We start from the raw sequence: 17,204 nt of genomic DNA, 5'->3' as shown, positions 1-17,204 counted from the left end.
GCATGTGTTGATACATGTTTTATTACGAATTCGTGACCAGAATACGTATTATATATACGGAATTTCTTCCATCTAGCTGCCGGTAATCTCAAGTCTGCAGATAGATTGAGACATGGCGGATATTGCATGAACCTTATTCAGGTCATTATTACTCGATTTCGCATCTCAAATATACAATATAGAACCTCCAGCCGGGGTACAATGCTATGACACAAAACGCCAACGCCATGAGCGGCTCGCCAAGAAACAGATCCTACCGAGCAAGCTCCCTCCGAAGCCGTCCAGCAGCACTAGAGGGACCAGGCTCAGGCCAACCGCTAACCGCGTCATCAACTTCCTCCAGGAAGCTGGTACTATTGTGGATAGCCGTGCCACCCAAAACCACCCGAACACCCGGCGAGCTAGCGTTGACTTGGGCCACCATCTTGGCCTCTTCATACGTTGCTCCACCAACCATGAAGATGATGATGTCCTGAGGTTTATCTCGAATATGGCTGTTGTTCTCCAGGAAGGGATACTGGAGCTCCTTCAATCGACCTTTGATTAGATTCTGTAGGGTTGCCTCCAGTCGGGGCGAGTGCTGGGTGTAGACGTTCTCAACGCCCTTGAGGCCCTTAAAGCGGTCCTTAGCACCGCCGAAGAAGGACGCGGACTCAAACAAGTCCGAGAAGCCACCGGCAATGGGAGGAGCTTGGAGAGAGTGGTGGTAGGCGAGGAGCTTGGGAATGATGTTGACTTTATAGGAGGGCACGTTTCCGGCTGTAACCATCAGGTCAAGCAGCACCGGCAACGCATTAGACGGCTGCTTTTCATATCGGATAGCGTACAGGGCCACCAGCCGCAGCTTGTTCTCAGCTGGCACCGTGGGCAACTGGATTATCCTTTGTAGGGCCTATCCGCCATGGTCAGGACAAGAACGTCACATACGGGACTCTACGGTCCAACATACCTTGAGGTCGTTCGCGTGGTTGTCGTTGCAGGCCAAGCTCTGCTCTAACTCGCTCACATCGAGGAGATCGTGCTCACCGACCCGTCGACTGAGTTCTCCCACCAAGGTGACATGTTTGCTCACATTACCGGACAGTTTGCGGAATTCCGGATAATCCTCCACGAACCGCTTCATATCTGCAATTGACTCGATGTTCATGGTGTTTTGCGTCTTGACCTGATATTGCTCGACGTATTCTTTAATGTTCTGGCCCAGATCCCCAAAATTCTGATACATGTTCTTCTTGAAAAACGGGTCTTGGTCCTGGGAAAGGACGATCTCTCGAAGTTCCGGCCGGATCTCGGGCACATCTCGCAGGTCGACCCTTCCGTTATTGATTCCCAGTAGCTCATGAACCATTGCCTGATACGTCCATTGAGTGAGGAGCGGTGTTATAGGATCGTCGCGTCGGTCCAGGATCAGCAGAATCGGGGGCGTATCGGTTTTCCGAAAGTTAAAGAGTTGCTCTTCCTGAGTCACTTGGTAGCGGACTTCGGTGGCCAACTTCTTTGCTAGCAAGCTGTTCTTTTCGTAGCGGATCAAGGGGTTTTTCTTTAGGGATAGTAACATCGCGATCACACCATCTGTGGCCCGCTGCAGCGCATCGGGATTCCATAGGTCGGGCGAGTGACTCCATAGTCGCTGTTGGGGAAACCCTAGATTGAGGGAACACAGGTCCGGATTTATGACGAGAAAATCGGCGAAGTGTTCCTGGACAGCACGGACAACCTCATGACTATCTGCTTCGGCTAGCCGTTCCAGGGAGGATTTGCGGATGATGTTGCTCAGGTAGATGTAGTATTCGCCGTACTTTGGCTCGCGCAGTTCGTCTATGAGGAATTGGACGGAGGTGGGAGACGGGCGCACGAAGCAGAGACATCTTAAATGTCGCATTCTCTCCCGAGACGCATTATCAAGTCGATCGATCAGGTATACCTCGTGGTTTAGCAGAGCGGACTGGGTGATGGCGGTCGACACAATCGGGACCTACGGACGACCGGTTAGCTCAGACGGCATAGAGGAAATCGAAGCGTGTCGCCCACTGTCTCACTATCCAGAAGTAAGATCTTCATCTTGGTCGATGAAGAGGTTCCCGTTGTCTCACCGGTGGTGACCATCTTGGAGATGTACCCGGACACCGCGGCGACGACATCCATGGTGAAGGAATGGAATAGGGAGGAGGAGCGGAGAAGAGAGAGAAGGCAACGGGATCACAGGAGAGAAACAAGAGGCCAGGGGACGATCATGAGGAGAGAAGACGAGGAGGAAACGGGGGAGTTGCAGAGCGGGTGATGATGCGGGCGGGAGGGAAGGGAAGGTGACCGCCCATGTGATTTGATTGATGCGCGATCTTCATTTACACCGGTTTTCCTCGATATACTTCTCCCTTCCCATCCTCTGCCATCTCTCCCTCTCAATGTCTTCGCTACTCTCCTGACCGTGTTGACTCCTCTTGTCTTGCCTTTTCCCTTCGTCTCCCCACCATGATAGCTTTCATCCACCACCGTGAGCTCCCTTGGGATACAGTATCCGCAATCCAAAACACCCTCCACTGACCATCTCTAGTCTTTGACTATCCGGCAAAGCTCACCGGAGCTTCGGTTGATGAGCGTATGTTCCTACCGTATATCTGTTTGCTTGCTTGATTCTTCTCCAGCCCACTAACGCGCCCCGGTTTTCTTTCCTAGTGAAGCTCATTGCGTCATTCCTCCTCTCCTACCCTTTGGCCGCGGTGTTGAAGCGGCTACCTGATGCTCAGCCCTGGAAGAAGAATGCATTTAGCATAGCGGTCTCGCTATTCTATCTCGTGGGTCTGTTCGACCTTTGGGATGGCATCCGCACACTGTTTTACAGCGCCGCCGGCGTCTACACCATTGCGTACTACATCGACGGATCCCTAATGCCATGGATCGGATTCATCTTCTTGATGGGACATATGTCCATTAGTCACATATATCGACAGATCATCAACGAGCCACAGGCCATCGACATTACCGGAGCTCAGATGGTGCTCGTCATGAAGCTGTCCTCGTTCTGCTGGAATGTCCACGACGGCCGACTGCCCCAGGCCCAACTTTCGGACCCGCAAAAATACGCCGCGATCACTGAATTCCCCGGAATATTGGACTACCTCGGGTACATCTTGTTCTTCCCGTCCCTGTTTGGTGGCCCGTCATTCGAGTACGTCGATTACCGCCGCTGGATCGACACCACGCTCTTCGATGTGCCTCCCGGAACGGACCCGTCCAAGGTTCCTCCCACGCGGAAGAAGCGTAAGATCCCGCGGAGTGGAACGCCTGCGACCAAAAAGGCCATCGCAGGACTACTCTGGATTCTGATCTTCCTGCAGCTGGGCTCCATCTACAACCAGGAAACGGTGCTGAGCGACACCTTCATGGATTACTCGTTCCCGCGCCGCGTCTGGATCCTGCATATGCTCGGCTTCGCCACGCGCACCAAGTACTACGGCGTCTGGTCGCTGACCGAGGGCGCCTGCATCCTCTCCGGCATGGGATACAACGGCTTCGACCCGAAGTCCGGCAAAGTGTTCTGGAATCGTCTGGAGAACATCGACCCGTGGGGCCTGGAAACCGCCCAGAACTCCCACGCGTATCTCGGCAGCTGGAACAAGAACACAAACCACTGGCTGCGAAACTACGTCTACCTGCGAGTTACCCCTAAAGGCAAGAAGCCGGGATTCCGCGCTAGCCTGGCCACCTTTGCAACCAGCGCCTTCTGGCATGGCTTCTACCCGGGGTACTACATGACTTTCGTTCTGGGGTCGTTCATCCAAACCGTCGCTAAGAGTACGTCGCTCTCAATCTCCCTCCTCAGCCCCATCAACTCCCCGCTGACTCGCGCAGATTTCCGCCGGTACATCCGTCCGTTCTTCCTGACCCCGGATGGCTCCAAGCCCACGGCACACAAGCGGTACTACGACCTGTTCAGCTGGTTCGTCACACAGACCACGTTGTCCTTTGCTGTGGTGCCCTTCATCGTACTTTCATTCGGCACATCTATGCGCATCTGGCAGAGCGTGTACTGCTACGGCATTGTGGGTAACGTCCTGTCGCTCGTCTTCTTCGCCAGTCCCGCCAAGGGATTCCTCATCCGCAAACTCAAGGCGCGCAATAGGCCGTACGCCCCGCGCACAGCCAGCTCCGAGAACATGCGCCAGCCCACGTTGGGTCTGCCCAGCGATGCTATTCAGGAATTTGACGATGCAGTGCAGGAGATTAAATCCGAGATCGAGGCGAGACGCCGTCGTGGCAGTGTCGTCACCATGCCGACGGGCGAGGAGCTCAAGGCTGCGGTCGAGGGGAAGATTGGGCGCAAGCTACCTTAATCGGAATAGAGACATGGGAATGGGAGTGATGTGGGAGGCATATACGTCTTCCAGGATGATCGTGTACATAGATATTAGAGTGGTAAGTAGCGTGCTGGGAGAGCGGCTTTGCTTTTTGTGGACATGCTGCAGGCGCAGACACCACACTACATAATACCGAATAGACAATTGAGTGATGACTACAGGAGGCTTTGTTGGCGAAGAAGCAGGCAGCAGTCCGCGTATCAATGTTCACTCTAGACTGTGCCTAACATCTAGTATTGTATGTCCGTGTGGGGCGGCGCCGAAGCCCCGGGATTTGCCCGATGCGGAGGATGATCTCTCCCGTCGTCCTTCCTTCACCAACTCCAAACGCTGCGAATCTCCCTCATCCCCCGCCATGGAGCCTCAAAACTCACCCCCGAAACCGGTGAATGCGCTGTCGCCTTCTGCGGCAGTTTCTCGAGAGCCCAAACTCCAGCTCCCATCAACGACCGACCCGCCAGGACCGCAGAACCCGCCTAAGCCCCTCGTATGGCTGGTAAGGTGCCAAAACCCCGTCGAGCTTGCCCGAGCTAATGCATTCCTTCAAATTTTCCAGATTTTCGGAGCTACCGGCCATATGGGCCGCTCTCTCGTGAAAACGGCCTTGGCCCGCGACGACCTGGTTTCCGCCGTCGGGCGCACGTTCGAGAACAGTCCGGAGACGATGAAGAAGCTGGAGGACGAGCACGAAAACTGCCTGGGGCTCCTCTGCGACGTCCGCGCGCGCGAGACGGTCAAGCATGTCATTGACCGCACCATCGAACGCTTCGGTCGCATCGACATCATCGCCAACTGCTCCGGATACGGTCTGATCGGCGCCTGCGAAGACCAAGACGAGTATGACATCCGCGACCAGTTCGAGACAAATTTCACCGGCACCCTGAACATGATCCAGCTGTCGCTGCCGCATTTTCGCGAGCGCCGGTCTGGCCGATACCTCATCTTCAGCTCGACGTCCGGGGCGCTGGGCGTGCCCGGGCTCGGCCCGTACTGTGCGTCCAAGTACGCCGTCGAGGGCCTGATGGAGAGTATGCTGTACGAGGTGGACAGCTTCAACATCAAGACCACTCTCGTCGAGCCGGGCCACATGCGCCGCGACGATATCTGCGATCTCGTCTCCGACACGGCCGCTTTGGCCAATACCGACAGCAATTCTAACGAGCACAACCTCACGTCGCCGCTTCCGCTGTACGGTCATTTCTTCGTTAAGCCCCCGAGTGAACCGTATAATACGCCCACCGCGCCGGCGGCTCATGCGAAGCGCATGTTGATGTGGTTGGGTGATAAGCAGCCCGCCAGCGCCGTCAAAGCGGCCCATCTGGTCTGGCAGCTGGGTCATTGTTCGTACCCTCCGCTCCGGCTTATTCTGGGGACCTACGCTGTGGAGAGTATCCGGGATCGACTCAAGTGTATCATCGAGGAAATCGAGGATTGGAAGTACCTCAGCTTTCCTCAGGGCGATCAACCCGAGCCTGCAAAGGAAAGGCCAACGAATCACCAAGAGGACGATAAGTCAGCTGCATGAACGAATTTTTCTTACATACGCGCGGATAGAAGGTTGTGATTTATGCTATTTCCTGGCGTTCATTTATACCCCCTCGCTGTCATCCAGACACGTTTGCTCCACCCCTTACGCGACTTATATTTCCTGGAATGCTGTCGTTAGCGTTTTTCAGGTGATGAGATTAGGAGACGCTGAAAATTGATGTATAGGAGATTATACATTTAATAGACCCATCCTTTCAGTTCATTTCTGGCACCTCTAGACCGTCTTTCCCACGTATCTTCCTGGCCCTACTACTAATAGACATTGGGGAAGAACCGAAGACTTCGCTGATAGAAAAATACGCTAATAAGAGGAAGTCGACCGACGGAGATATATATCGCAAGATTCGACAGTATACAGGCGAAGACAATGAAGCTTTCCGCGAACGATGGTTTGTACGCCTCTCACCCAGCAATCAAGACCTCTTAGGTTCATTAGACAACAAAAGAAACCGTCGTCTCCGCCGAGGCTTGATCGGCTACTGCGGATACCCGGGCTCTGGCCACACGGGATGAGAATCAGCATGCTTCATCAGTTGATCGCCACGGGCTATGTCGAAGTGAGTTCCAACGCTTATTCCCAGCTGGCCAATTCTTATCCTTATAGAGAAGATTCTCAATTACCTTGACTATATCGAAGATTTCTGGTCTTCCTTAGTTGCCTCGGATCCTGTTTCGATGAAAAATATCGATCGTCAACTCCCTGCAGTTATTGGCACCGGCGAAATCCCGTACCGACGCAAAAACAGCCTGTGACATGGTCTTGAGCGGCCACGCATTCGCAAAATTCAGCGCCGAAGAATGAAGGATCGTATGGAACCGGATAAAAGATTTTGATGGGCTGATTCCGTTCTTGTCCACTTTATTTGAAGACTTCAAGTATTTGGAAAGCTGTGCTCATTGTGCGAAGTAGCTTTTCGGCTCATCGACCGCCTCTGTATGGGAAACTATGAGGTCGATGTTTGTCCCGTCCCCGGGTGCAGAAGCAGAGGAGAGTAATATTCAGACTTCCGAGTCCAGGTTTCGTCGCCAATGTGCGACCGACGAACAGCGACTTGAGCAGGGTTATTTGCAGGCGTGGGATTGCTGGTTCGTCAGACTACTAAATCGCACGGATAGCTTTGCTGCTAACCCGGAAACCTCATCGGCTCCGATACGACCCTCAAAAATTCAATACATTGGCCAGTCGGATCGTTGGATGTTTTGCAGAGGCTGTCCCCGAACAGCCCAACATGGCACAAGACCTTCTCGCAGACAGCAGCGTGAAAGCCCGGGCTCGCTGTGGCATGGCACTAATACAAACAGACCCACACGCAAGACAGCCCTATGCTCGACCGTCTCCGAGTGGACCCTTCCGATCTATCGCCGGTGGAACGTGGTCCGAAAAGTATTCATGGAAGCATTATTCGCTCTACGATAAGAATCTACAAAGTCTCAGCCCTAAGAAGTGTTCTTATACGGCCATGGTCGACGGTCACAATTCCATATTTCTAATACCAGAACATGAAGAGGAGAGGTTCGCAGCCGAGGGACTCACGAAGAATAAGCAGCTTCTATTGTTGGTCTTCCGAGCTCTGGATCAACCTGAAAAACCCGAAACACCAATTAAATACCACCGACAGCCTTCCTAGCGTCCATGAGAACAACGAAGAGCTGTAGTCTAACAGAACATGAAGTCAGTTCTGGTGCCGACCTAGGAATATTGAACTAACTCACGAGATAGTGTAGGGTCTCCTTGGCTGAGCTTATCGAGAGTATCAAGTGAGCTTATGTCCCTAGCTATATTATCTACTACTCTCACATCTCGCCTCTGAAATCATAAAAACCGATAGCTTACTGTAGTAATCCAACTCAGACCCTTCCTAAGAGCGTGATCCGTCTCTTGTTTTGGCTCGGGCTCGTGTTTGGTGGGTATCACACTTCACTGTGTTGGAAACCTAGCTTGTAGATCGCGTTTAGAGTGGCTTGGCAACCCTCGCCATGAATATTTGCGAGCCACTCACTGCATTGAGGATACTTACAACTCATAAACAGGTCCCTCGCGTGCGATCCTCCCAGTGAATGTCACATTCCTATGGATGAGCCCCAGGCACCATGTCTTCCCTCATGATCACTCTGGACCGGATCCCGGCCTCCGTGATCTATATAGCTCTCTTTGCGACTGCCACGGGGCTTTTCGGTCACTTCTGGAGGGTTGTCCACGAGAATCCCATTCTCTTCAGGCCCCCGTATAGTCCCTATCTCAAAGCAGGAACCGACGGCCCATTCATCCTTGTACGTCTCCCAGCACCGCCTACACGCCCTCTGGCTTGCTGAGGCCCAGTTAGCTCACCTCAACGCCTTTCACAGTCTGTCATCAACCTAGCCTGGCTGCTCTTGACAATTGTCCCCCAAGAATGTGGGTGGAAATGCGCGCGTGCATGGTGGGCTCTGGTGACCGTCTTGCGGGCTACCAACATTGTCGCCCTGTCCGTCTTCGCCTTCTGCCAGTCGCAATATCTGCCCCGGCCACTGGGGAGCTGCTCCCGGGAAGACAAGTGGCCTGAGGAATCGGGTGTCCCGAATGGGGTCCCAACAATATGGGATCTTTTACCAACTTATATATGGTCAGAGGGAGGAAGGTTCGGGGGTTCTGAGGACAGGAAGTCCCCCTGTGAAGCATTGGTCAACTTGCGTCAATACGAATTTGCCCTAATGTGAGTTTGCTTGTTTCGCTATGTTGTGTTGTCCCTTTTGCTTTCTGACCAGATTGCCATGCTACCAGTGGAATCCTTGCGATCAGCATGATCTGGTCAGGTATTATCTTCGTGCGGTTTCCGCGCATCGCCCCCGATATTTCCAGGCCGAAGTCCTGGGTGCTCAGACTCAACCGGGGAATGGCTGCACCCTTTCGCGTCATATCGAACATGTATTCTAGCCTTAAGCAGAGGAGCAGAAAGGGTAACGATTCTGAGGACGAAATGCAACCTCTATCTCCGGATACGGAAAGTCAGCCACCGGGGCACATGCACACAGGGTATCGGGTCGAAGAGGAGGATGGTATCAGGGTTAAGCCGATGCCAGACCCAGTGAAGACGCGGGGATCGTAGGTTGGAATTCCTGATCCGGTGAACAGTGGCAGAACTGGGTGGGTAGCCTGGTCGTCTACTAACGAAGGGGATAGATAGAATGGATAGAATATAGGAGACGCAGTAAAGAATGAAACTGTTTCCACCACAACAACAGGCACCGTACCTGAGAAAGAAGATGACCCACAGACTCTAGCTCTATTATTATTAAAGAACTGCTGCTTTAGCATACTAGTAATTAGAATAAAATACTCCGTATAATGTTAGTAATAAATAAGTTATCTCTGCTAGTCGTTATTATACAACTCAACCTAATATTGATAGTTTATTTTATATCGTGGTATCGGGACCTTATAGCTCGAGTTAGCGGATAACTTAAGAAGTCTTTACAATTCCGATTTGCTTCTACGCGTATTGCTGACCACATCGTCCTTATCTGAATGGGCGAGTGTCATTGCACTTAGACTACTTGAAACCACTTAGCCGAAAAAAATATAAAAAAACATACAACAGCCGGGATTAGCTGGTGGTCACCCACCCAACTACTAACCGGCCGGCGTGTGGCTTAAGTACGGCTGAGCGGACGGGAAGCCCTGTTCTCCACACCCTATGGTCGTATGTGCTTGTTTATATCTTCTAACAAGATATAACCCCAACTTTCTTACTCATATATAGAGCATATTCTTATTTCCGGTCATTTTTTCGAAAGCCTAATTTGTCCCTAATCGCTATAGTATGCCTAAGGTTACCAGACTTTGGCTAAGAAGGAACTATACTATACTCTAAGATCTACGAGAAACTTATAGGACTAGTTTTACCCCATCAAATATAAAGGTTGTTTAAAAGATTCTCTATTTAACGTTCTGTGACGGTTATTTGGGGTGTCACAAGCTGGTCCTAGCCTGTTTAGGACCAGGACATTAGCTAGGTGTACCTGTCTTGCCTGAGGCAGATATTCGTTGCGTCAGTCCAGGCACTTTCATTGGTCACACTCACCTCACTTCTATATCACTGCACTTCCATACCTTCATCGTCGACCTTTCCTTACATCGCAAGGTTCTTTTAACTCCGATCTTTCCTTACGTCGCCTTTTTATTCTTGACGAACACGTCTTCCCTGAAACCGATCTTCATCTTCAGTACATCTTTTTCCAACTCCACCATGAGTCTCCTTTCAACATCCGTCCCCCAGGGACCTCGCTCTAAGAGTCTTTCTCCCGCTGCGCAAAGCCTCTTCGAAGAAATCGTTCATCAGCTACCCTACATCTCAACCTATACTGAGTTAATATTCGAGAACGTGAAACCTGACGACGGAAATCTTATTTGTCAATCCTTAGATGGCCACGCTGAGACAGAAAGACGCTGCGCAAGGTATAAAATCTACTTTGCTAACTATTTGGCTAATATATGTACTAATACTATAGTAGGATCAATTATAACTCGGTAACCGAAATTCTGCGCTTAAAACTTATGCCTATTAGTCTGCACGACATCCACCAGCGGTGGATAAATACCTGTATTGTCGAATGGCGATACAACGGCCTTATAACTCGACAGGAATCGCAAGTATTATGGAGCGGCGTTGGGACTAGTATATACATATTCCTTCGGCCATATTACTGCGCTAATAACTTACATTATCTTAGCTTTTGACCAATTCTCGGGCATCTATAGGGGCTCATCAAAACAGCCAGACCATTACCTTCGAGTAGACACGGATCCATCGCCGCGGATAATAGTCGAGTTAGGATGGTCAGAGTCCTTTCCACACCTTCGCCACGATAAAGATTTATGGATGCTCGGAGATCCGTCCGTTATACTTGTGATCCTGTTACGGTGGACAGCGATATCGAACGGGCGAATTAAGGGTTGTGCCGAAGTATGGCGCCGGGACACAATTGGGAATCTTGTTTCAAGCACTATGGTAATTATCTATTTATCGCAAACCTACGACAGAAAGCTAATATTCATTAGAGTATCTTCCCAGCGCCCTCGCCATTACCCCCGACCGAAACGATTCAGTTCACTAAGGGGGAGCTATTTGGCACTGCCATGGTACCAGGAGCAAACCCGAACACTATCCTTGAATTAGATATTGCCGAGCTAAGGGGATTTGCCGAAGAAGTGGTTATGAAAATGAATATGCAACCAGCATAGCTGCACAATAGCACTGGTTTTCCTTAACATTCTGCAATAGATAGCTTTACCGAATGAATCGAACCGTCTTTGCCTTCTCTTAAAAATACAGTCCCTGTTAATTAGTATATTGATTAGAACATCAGATATATCATTTTGATATATCAGGGCCAATATTAATATTATAGAATAAATTGATTCAGCAAATAAATTATAAATTTTTTGGGTCTATACGCTTCTACTCTAATTCTTTGTTAGATAAAGGATTCGAGTGATAAGTATAACTAAATTTTTAATATTCTCCTGGTGACTTTATTCCTGATCCTTTATAGCGGTAGTAATATCTTTAATTTTAGATGCCGCGAACTTCCCGCGTTAATAATAGGCATAAATAAGTTTGGGAGACTGAGAAACCCAAAGCTGAGGCGCAACCTCTCGTAGGGCCAGTGGCTTGTGCGACACTCGAGTCTTGATCTCGAGTGTCGATTAAGAGTCTAGCCGATCTAGAAGTCCCCATGGACTGGATAATTAAGTTCGAGGCCCTCTCACGATATTTAAACTGCGGCTTTGGTAATGCATACGATTTTAGCCAGCAGCCGTGAACTGAGGTTTACTCGCTACACTTGCTATTACAGAGGACCTAAAATGTGCTAACTGTATATCAGGTTGAAATAAAGGAAACTTCGACCAGACGTTGAGTCATCGAAGTTGTATATATACTAGAATATTTATTTCCTTTTGTAATTATACAAACATTGTGAATCGCTAGATGGAGTTCGTGTCTTGTTCTAAGTGCTTATACAAATAGATTGGTTGCCGTCGGTACCATGTCCTTAAAAATATAAATCATCCCACCTATTAGGATCACAAATGGCCACACAATTCTCTCACTATTATATTATTGGTTTCCAATTTTATCCTGCAATACCGGAGCCGTTGGCGCAGTACACGGGCACGTTTATCGCAGCACTGATCTTGGGCTGCTCAGTTCTTAGACCAGGGCTAGGCAAATTAATTGAAACAGAGTCAATATGCCAGTTATCTAAAGAAGTTACTGTTTTACTGTTTGTATATCATAACCTTTCATTCGAGGGCTAGTTTGGCAAACCATATCATAGCGATGAAGAAACTGAGAGCGAGTGAGAGCGATTTACAGGTGTTAGGGGCTGAGTACACTGGCATCCGTATCGGTCTTAGTAGGAGAGCTTTTAATATGATACGCTTATGTATACTTCAACGAAATGGCTGGAGGTTATCTGAATAATAAATCTCGAACAGGGAGTTTATTCCGTCTCTCGGCCAATCGTTTCAAACCAATTTGCGATAGGACCCGGAGCTACTTTCCTGATTTGTTGAAAGGATGTCGATCCGAGGAGTTCAGTACGTACATAGTAGCCATTCATAGGTAAGTCAATCTGTCGCAACAAAATAATGTAAGGAGATCGGGTTCACATTGATCCTTCTCCACATATCGTCCTCCACTTCAACACACTTATCATTTTGATTTGGGGGACTCCTTTTCTATCAGTCTGAAAACTATAACCGTTGATTAACCATGCCTTTCTCGCGTTCGTTAACTGTGGTTGGATGCCACGCTGAAGGCGAGGTTGGCGATGTGATTACCGGCGGTGTCCTCGACGTTCCGGGCAAAACGATGTACGAGAAGCTCATTCATATCTCAACGAAGCATGACCATCTACGCCAATTACTGCTCAATGAGCCCCGAGGCCGCTCATCTATGAATATGAACCTTCTTCTCCCACCTTGTGACCAGCGCGCAGATGCTGGCTTTTTGACCATGGAAAGCCAGGAATATGCGCCAATGTCTGGGTCGAATCTCATCTGTACTACAACAGTTCTACTCGAAACTGGCATGATCCCTCTGAAAGAGCCTGTTACTGAATTGGCCTTGGATACTGCTGCCGGCTTAGTAACCGTCACGGCGGAATGTGAAGGAGGGAAGTGCAAGACGGTGGAATTCAACAATGTCCCTGCATTTGTCTTTGAACTAGACTATAAAGTTCAAGTTCCAGGGATCGGCGAGGTCTCTGTTGACATCGCGTACGGAGGTATGATGTACTTGTTGGTTGACGCTGCGTCGGTCGGCTTAAAAGTCGACAACTTACAAGCGCGTCAGCTAATCGAAGTTAGCGAGCGCATTAAACGTGCGGTCGAGGCCTCTTATACGCCTATTCATCCGGAAAACCCTAACATTAAAGGGTTCAGTGTCTTGGAGTACACAGAACCTGTTCAAATGGAAGATGGCTTGAAAGTTGCTGTCAATACTGTAGTTGTCTCCCCAGGGAGATTTGATCGAAGCCCTTGTGGCACCGGAACATCTGCTAGGTTAGCAGTTATGCATGCAAGGGGTCAAATCACTGAAGGAGAAGTCTTCAAGCACAGGAGCATTACTGGCACTGAGTTCATATGCCATATCCGCGGCACGTGCATGGTCGGAAATTATCATGCTGTTCTGCCTACGGTCAAGGGTCGAGGTTGGATAACAAGCTTTAAGCAGATTGTCCTTGATTCGACTGACCCTTACCCTGAGGGGTTTAGAGTGGGGGATCAATGGCACATGGCAACAAACTAAGCTTATTGAATCATGCGGGTGATTTAGATCCAGCAGAAAGCGCGTGAGCCATTAAATAAGCCATCACCTCATAACTATTCTGTCGACCGATATTTGCTGGAACCTGCCTACGTTAGATATAAGAAGCCATCTCTAGATGGCTATAATGTAGTAGCTAGAGTAGCTATATATTACCTAGAGAAAAGCAGAGATAATACATTAGAAGGGGAAATACCTTCATTTTTGAAAGAGCCTTTCCTTCATTTGTTGGAGATGATGAGCTTATTAGGGCTTACCTCAGAGACTGCTGGTATCATCAGTGCACTACATTCAAAACTTGGTAAATTCCTACGTAACTCGGTTCTCAACAGCAACTGATCTTTCAAGATCAATATGGATCTAAGTCTTTCGGAGCTTTTAGAGAATGCGATCTGGTTCATTCTTAAAGATTTGCAAATCACCAATAATGCTCCACTCCAACTCTATTGCTCCCGGATTGTATTCTTGGCAGATTTAAGGTCGCTAAACATTTCAACACGGTCCTCCTTCTAGATAACGTAGATAAAAATAGATTTAGCTTAACTATTGCTTCATATAGAGCTGCTCATAAAGTTTGTCTGTTATCCTAACTCATAATAATCGTGCTCCAGCGGGGCAGGTCGACGATGCTTAGTATTGCGTTTGCCTTTTTGTTTCTGGAGTCATCGTCATTCCGGTCTACTATCTACCAGAATGGTTTCAAATCGTCAAGGCTGCAAGCCCCATTCGCAGTGGAATCATGCTCCTACCTTTGGTTTGCACTCGGGTACTAGATAAACACAGGATACAGTTTTACCATTTCATGAAAACTCACACTGACGCTGTCACACTATAGCCAAACATCTCATCTATTATAATCCGTGGCTCTTCATTGGCTCTACCTTTCTCTGCGTTGCGAACGGGCTTTACACAACCTTCACCGTATCCTCAATGTCCGCATCGTGGATTGGTTATCAGATCCTCCAGGTCCTGGGTTGTGGATTTGCGGCTCAGTTTGCTTTACTCACAGTTCAGCTTGTATTGAAGCATAGGCCTCGCTATGTTCCCGTCCGGGATAGCGACTATTCACTTCACGCAATATTTTGGAAGTGCGGTGATACAAATTATACGAGGCGCCATCTCCCAGAACGAACTGAAAAGGCAGCTACAAGATCAGGCACCATTAGATTATGAGCAGATCGAAATGCTTCTTGATGCTGGAAACTCACGGGTGCGGGAAGTTGCCGCACAAGCATTTCCGGACCGTTTAGCCGATATTATCGTTGCATACAACAACGCCATCACATCTATCTTTGTGAGTTAATCTTATAATCTTGCCACCCGCGTGGTAAACTGACGATACTGACTGTACTAGTATATCCCAATAGCTGGTAGAGCCCTGGCATTTATTCTATCCGGCGGAATCCCATGGATCAAAACTCGCCCGACGCAGGAAGACCATGATATGCACTGTACAGAGCAAACTGGCAAGCTTTAGTCAGACAAGCAGGGCGCTGTGTGAGGAATCAACGTTGCTGCCCATGGTCATTGGGGATGCCACTCTGAGCACCCTACTAGGACCGCAAGAATAAGCCCATGTAGAAAGCTAGTATACCTCCTCCACATGTCTCTGTTAGTGCATCAAGTGTTGAACCTCCATGTCGTCGCAGACGTTTCATATGCGGTCCTGCAAATGCGACTGATGGATCGCCGCCTCCATGACACGCCAGCAGACCAAGACGTTGATGCGTGTCCCCGCGAAGAGGTGCCAATGACGATGTCATGGAGAATAGTATAAGGCTCCAGGACTGAAGGGGAAGGGGAAAACGGAGGCTGAGCAGGAAGAATAAAAGGAAGGAAAGGAGAAGACTGTGAAGGGGAGTTAATGTCAATGGGACCCTGGAATACCACTACACTTCTAAGAAAGGCTTGGCGCTAGTAAGTCAGCTGCTAGGGGGGGCAGTTGAGATTGATTCTATCAGTCCCACGAATGTAAAATTTAGTTGGAAAGAGAGCATAGAGATACGTACAGGTATCTCTATAATGTGTTCGGTGTGGTGTGGTTAATCCACGTATGATAATGTCCTCAGGAGCTCTAAAAACTTGTAGGAAGGCAAAAGAAGGAGGGAGTAGGTTGGATTTGTAAATGTAGAAGTTATGAGGATCGTGTGAATCCAAATTCCGTATATTATTGTTCGATTCTCCAGGGCTAATAAAATCCCATAATTGTATCTAGAGCTCATAGACAATCTTGTACGCTGATATCTTCCCATCTCTGTACTCCTGAAACCCTTCTGGGACTGCTTCCAAGCCATGATAAACCTTGGGTTTGCTAGGTCTGACAACTCCCTGCTCCAGCCACGCAGGCAATTTCTCGAAGAGTTCCGCGCAAAGATTGTGATCATCTTCAGAAGCCTAAACGACCTGTCAGTCACCGCCAACTGACAAAGGTCCAGCAGACCTACAGGCCATTTGTATTCCCCGTAGCTATGATCTTTCAGGAATGCAGTCCACACAAGAACATCAGTGACATGAGTACCGGCGGCAACATTCTCAGTGTGAGCCTTCCCTGGTCGAACAGTGCAGAGATTACCGCCGCTGCGAAGGGCATACGATGCTGTAACAGATGACGAAGGATTCCCAATAGTGTCGAAGATATGCTTCAGTGAAGGAGCTGCTTCTTTGATCTTCTCGACAACATTGTCATCCCTATAGTCAAACACGTACTTGGCTCCGTGCGAGCGCAGCAGCTCTGCATGTTTAGGACTGCAGGTGGTCACCACTTCAAGCCCATACATTGAAGCTAATTGGATCGTGTACAGCCCAACGCTTGAACTACCACCCCAAACTAGCACACTAGTCCCCTTGTGTTTTACACGATCGAGACCCAGACAGTTCTTAGAGAATAAGGCAAGCCATGCCGTAGCAGAAGCTAATGGAACGGTACTCGCTTCCGCCGGGGACATGCTGGCAGGGACCTTGAATGATATCCGGTCGTCTGCCACGGAGTACTGGCTGTACCCACCCAGACCTTTTACTTCTCCTGGAAAATAAATCAGAGCGTGCCATCTGATAATGAATTGAGGGCTTGCAGACCTCCCCAGATGAGTCCAGCCACGATATCGCCCTTGGCTAGTCGAGAAGCATTGCGACCCTGCTCAATCACCTCGCCTACAAAATCGCAGCCCAGAACCGCTCCATCTCCGAACGCGTTGCTATCGAACGCTTGCACTATGTTGAAAATGTTAGAGAGAAAACATATGTGGTGTTAATATGGACATACCATCCGTAGGGTTCTGCGCAACATGCGAGAGTTTGACAAGCACTTGATGCTCTGCTGGTGAGGGGATTAAAATGTCCTCCTTCGATAAATGAGGAGAACCCCTTTCACTCACACGCACTACTTGGGTTGTGTTGGCCTGCATTTTGCTATTAGGGAGCAAATGCAAAGCAAACGGAGTAGCGGGGTTGGATGGCATGGCGGTCTTATAAATCATCGCAAGTGGAT

At 49.2% G+C, this 17,204-nt stretch overlaps 7 protein-coding genes across 7 annotated transcripts; 5 read left to right on the top strand and 2 right to left on the bottom strand.

The window, feature by feature from the left end:
* Window positions 1-144: 144 nt before the first annotated feature.
* Window positions 145-2,253, bottom strand: BDV59DRAFT_5697 (Sec1 family protein). Its single transcript, XM_073696651.1, has 3 exons — window positions 2,032-2,253; window positions 950-1,975; window positions 145-892 (listed from the first exon to the last, which is right to left on the bottom strand). Exons 1-3 carry the CDS (start codon window positions 2,143-2,145, stop codon window positions 254-256), a joined length of 1,779 nt encoding a protein of 592 aa, XP_073553267.1. The 5' UTR covers window positions 2,146-2,253; the 3' UTR covers window positions 145-253.
* Window positions 2,254-2,359: 106 nt separating this feature from the next.
* BDV59DRAFT_167016 (lysophospholipid acyltransferase) lies at window positions 2,360-4,520 on the top strand. The gene is made up of 4 exons (XM_073687814.1): window positions 2,360-2,494; window positions 2,555-2,599; window positions 2,677-3,795; window positions 3,853-4,520. The coding sequence occupies exons 1-4, from the start codon at window positions 2,473-2,475 to the stop codon at window positions 4,332-4,334; spliced, it is 1,668 nt and encodes a 555-aa protein (XP_073553266.1). The 5' UTR covers window positions 2,360-2,472; the 3' UTR covers window positions 4,335-4,520.
* A 43-nt stretch (window positions 4,521-4,563) lies between these two features.
* BDV59DRAFT_167015 (SDR family oxidoreductase) lies at window positions 4,564-6,104 on the top strand. The gene is made up of 2 exons (XM_073687813.1): window positions 4,564-4,854; window positions 4,915-6,104. Exons 1-2 carry the CDS (start codon window positions 4,714-4,716, stop codon window positions 5,881-5,883), a joined length of 1,110 nt encoding a protein of 369 aa, XP_073553265.1. The 5' UTR covers window positions 4,564-4,713; the 3' UTR covers window positions 5,884-6,104.
* Window positions 6,105-6,123: 19 nt separating this feature from the next.
* Window positions 6,124-7,556, top strand: BDV59DRAFT_167014 (uncharacterized protein). The gene is made up of 3 exons (XM_073687812.1): window positions 6,124-6,402; window positions 6,528-6,573; window positions 6,639-7,556. Exon 3 carries the CDS (start codon window positions 6,853-6,855, stop codon window positions 7,321-7,323), a length of 471 nt encoding a protein of 156 aa, XP_073553264.1. The 5' UTR covers window positions 6,124-6,402; window positions 6,528-6,573; window positions 6,639-6,852; the 3' UTR covers window positions 7,324-7,556.
* A 441-nt stretch (window positions 7,557-7,997) lies between these two features.
* Window positions 7,998-8,603, top strand: BDV59DRAFT_197406 (uncharacterized protein; the record flags this gene model as incomplete). The annotated part of the gene is made up of 2 exons (XM_073692913.1): window positions 7,998-8,177; window positions 8,253-8,603. The coding sequence occupies 2 exons, from the start codon at window positions 7,998-8,000 to the stop codon at window positions 8,601-8,603; spliced, it is 531 nt and encodes a 176-aa protein (XP_073553263.1).
* A 4,058-nt stretch (window positions 8,604-12,661) lies between these two features.
* BDV59DRAFT_190243 (proline racemase family protein) lies at window positions 12,662-13,699 on the top strand (the record flags this gene model as incomplete). The annotated part of the gene is made up of 1 exon (XM_073691733.1): window positions 12,662-13,699. The coding sequence occupies one exon, from the start codon at window positions 12,662-12,664 to the stop codon at window positions 13,697-13,699; it is 1,038 nt and encodes a 345-aa protein (XP_073553262.1).
* Window positions 13,700-15,870: 2,171 nt separating this feature from the next.
* BDV59DRAFT_167010 (zinc-binding alcohol dehydrogenase family protein) lies at window positions 15,871-17,156 on the bottom strand. Its single transcript, XM_073687811.1, has 4 exons — window positions 16,980-17,156; window positions 16,793-16,927; window positions 16,162-16,739; window positions 15,871-16,111 (listed from the first exon to the last, which is right to left on the bottom strand). Exons 1-4 carry the CDS (start codon window positions 17,119-17,121, stop codon window positions 15,929-15,931), a joined length of 1,038 nt encoding a protein of 345 aa, XP_073553261.1. The 5' UTR covers window positions 17,122-17,156; the 3' UTR covers window positions 15,871-15,928.
* Window positions 17,157-17,204: the final 48 nt, after the last annotated feature.

This window comes from Aspergillus ambiguus (assembly GCF_047715705.1).
Source record: "Aspergillus ambiguus strain CBS 117.58 unplaced genomic scaffold BDV59scaffold_1, whole genome shotgun sequence".
NCBI lineage: Eukaryota > Fungi > Ascomycota > Eurotiomycetes > Eurotiales > Aspergillaceae > Aspergillus > Aspergillus ambiguus.
The sequence above is the reverse complement of the archived record's forward strand: the minus strand, read 5'-3'. Positions and strand labels throughout refer to the sequence as shown.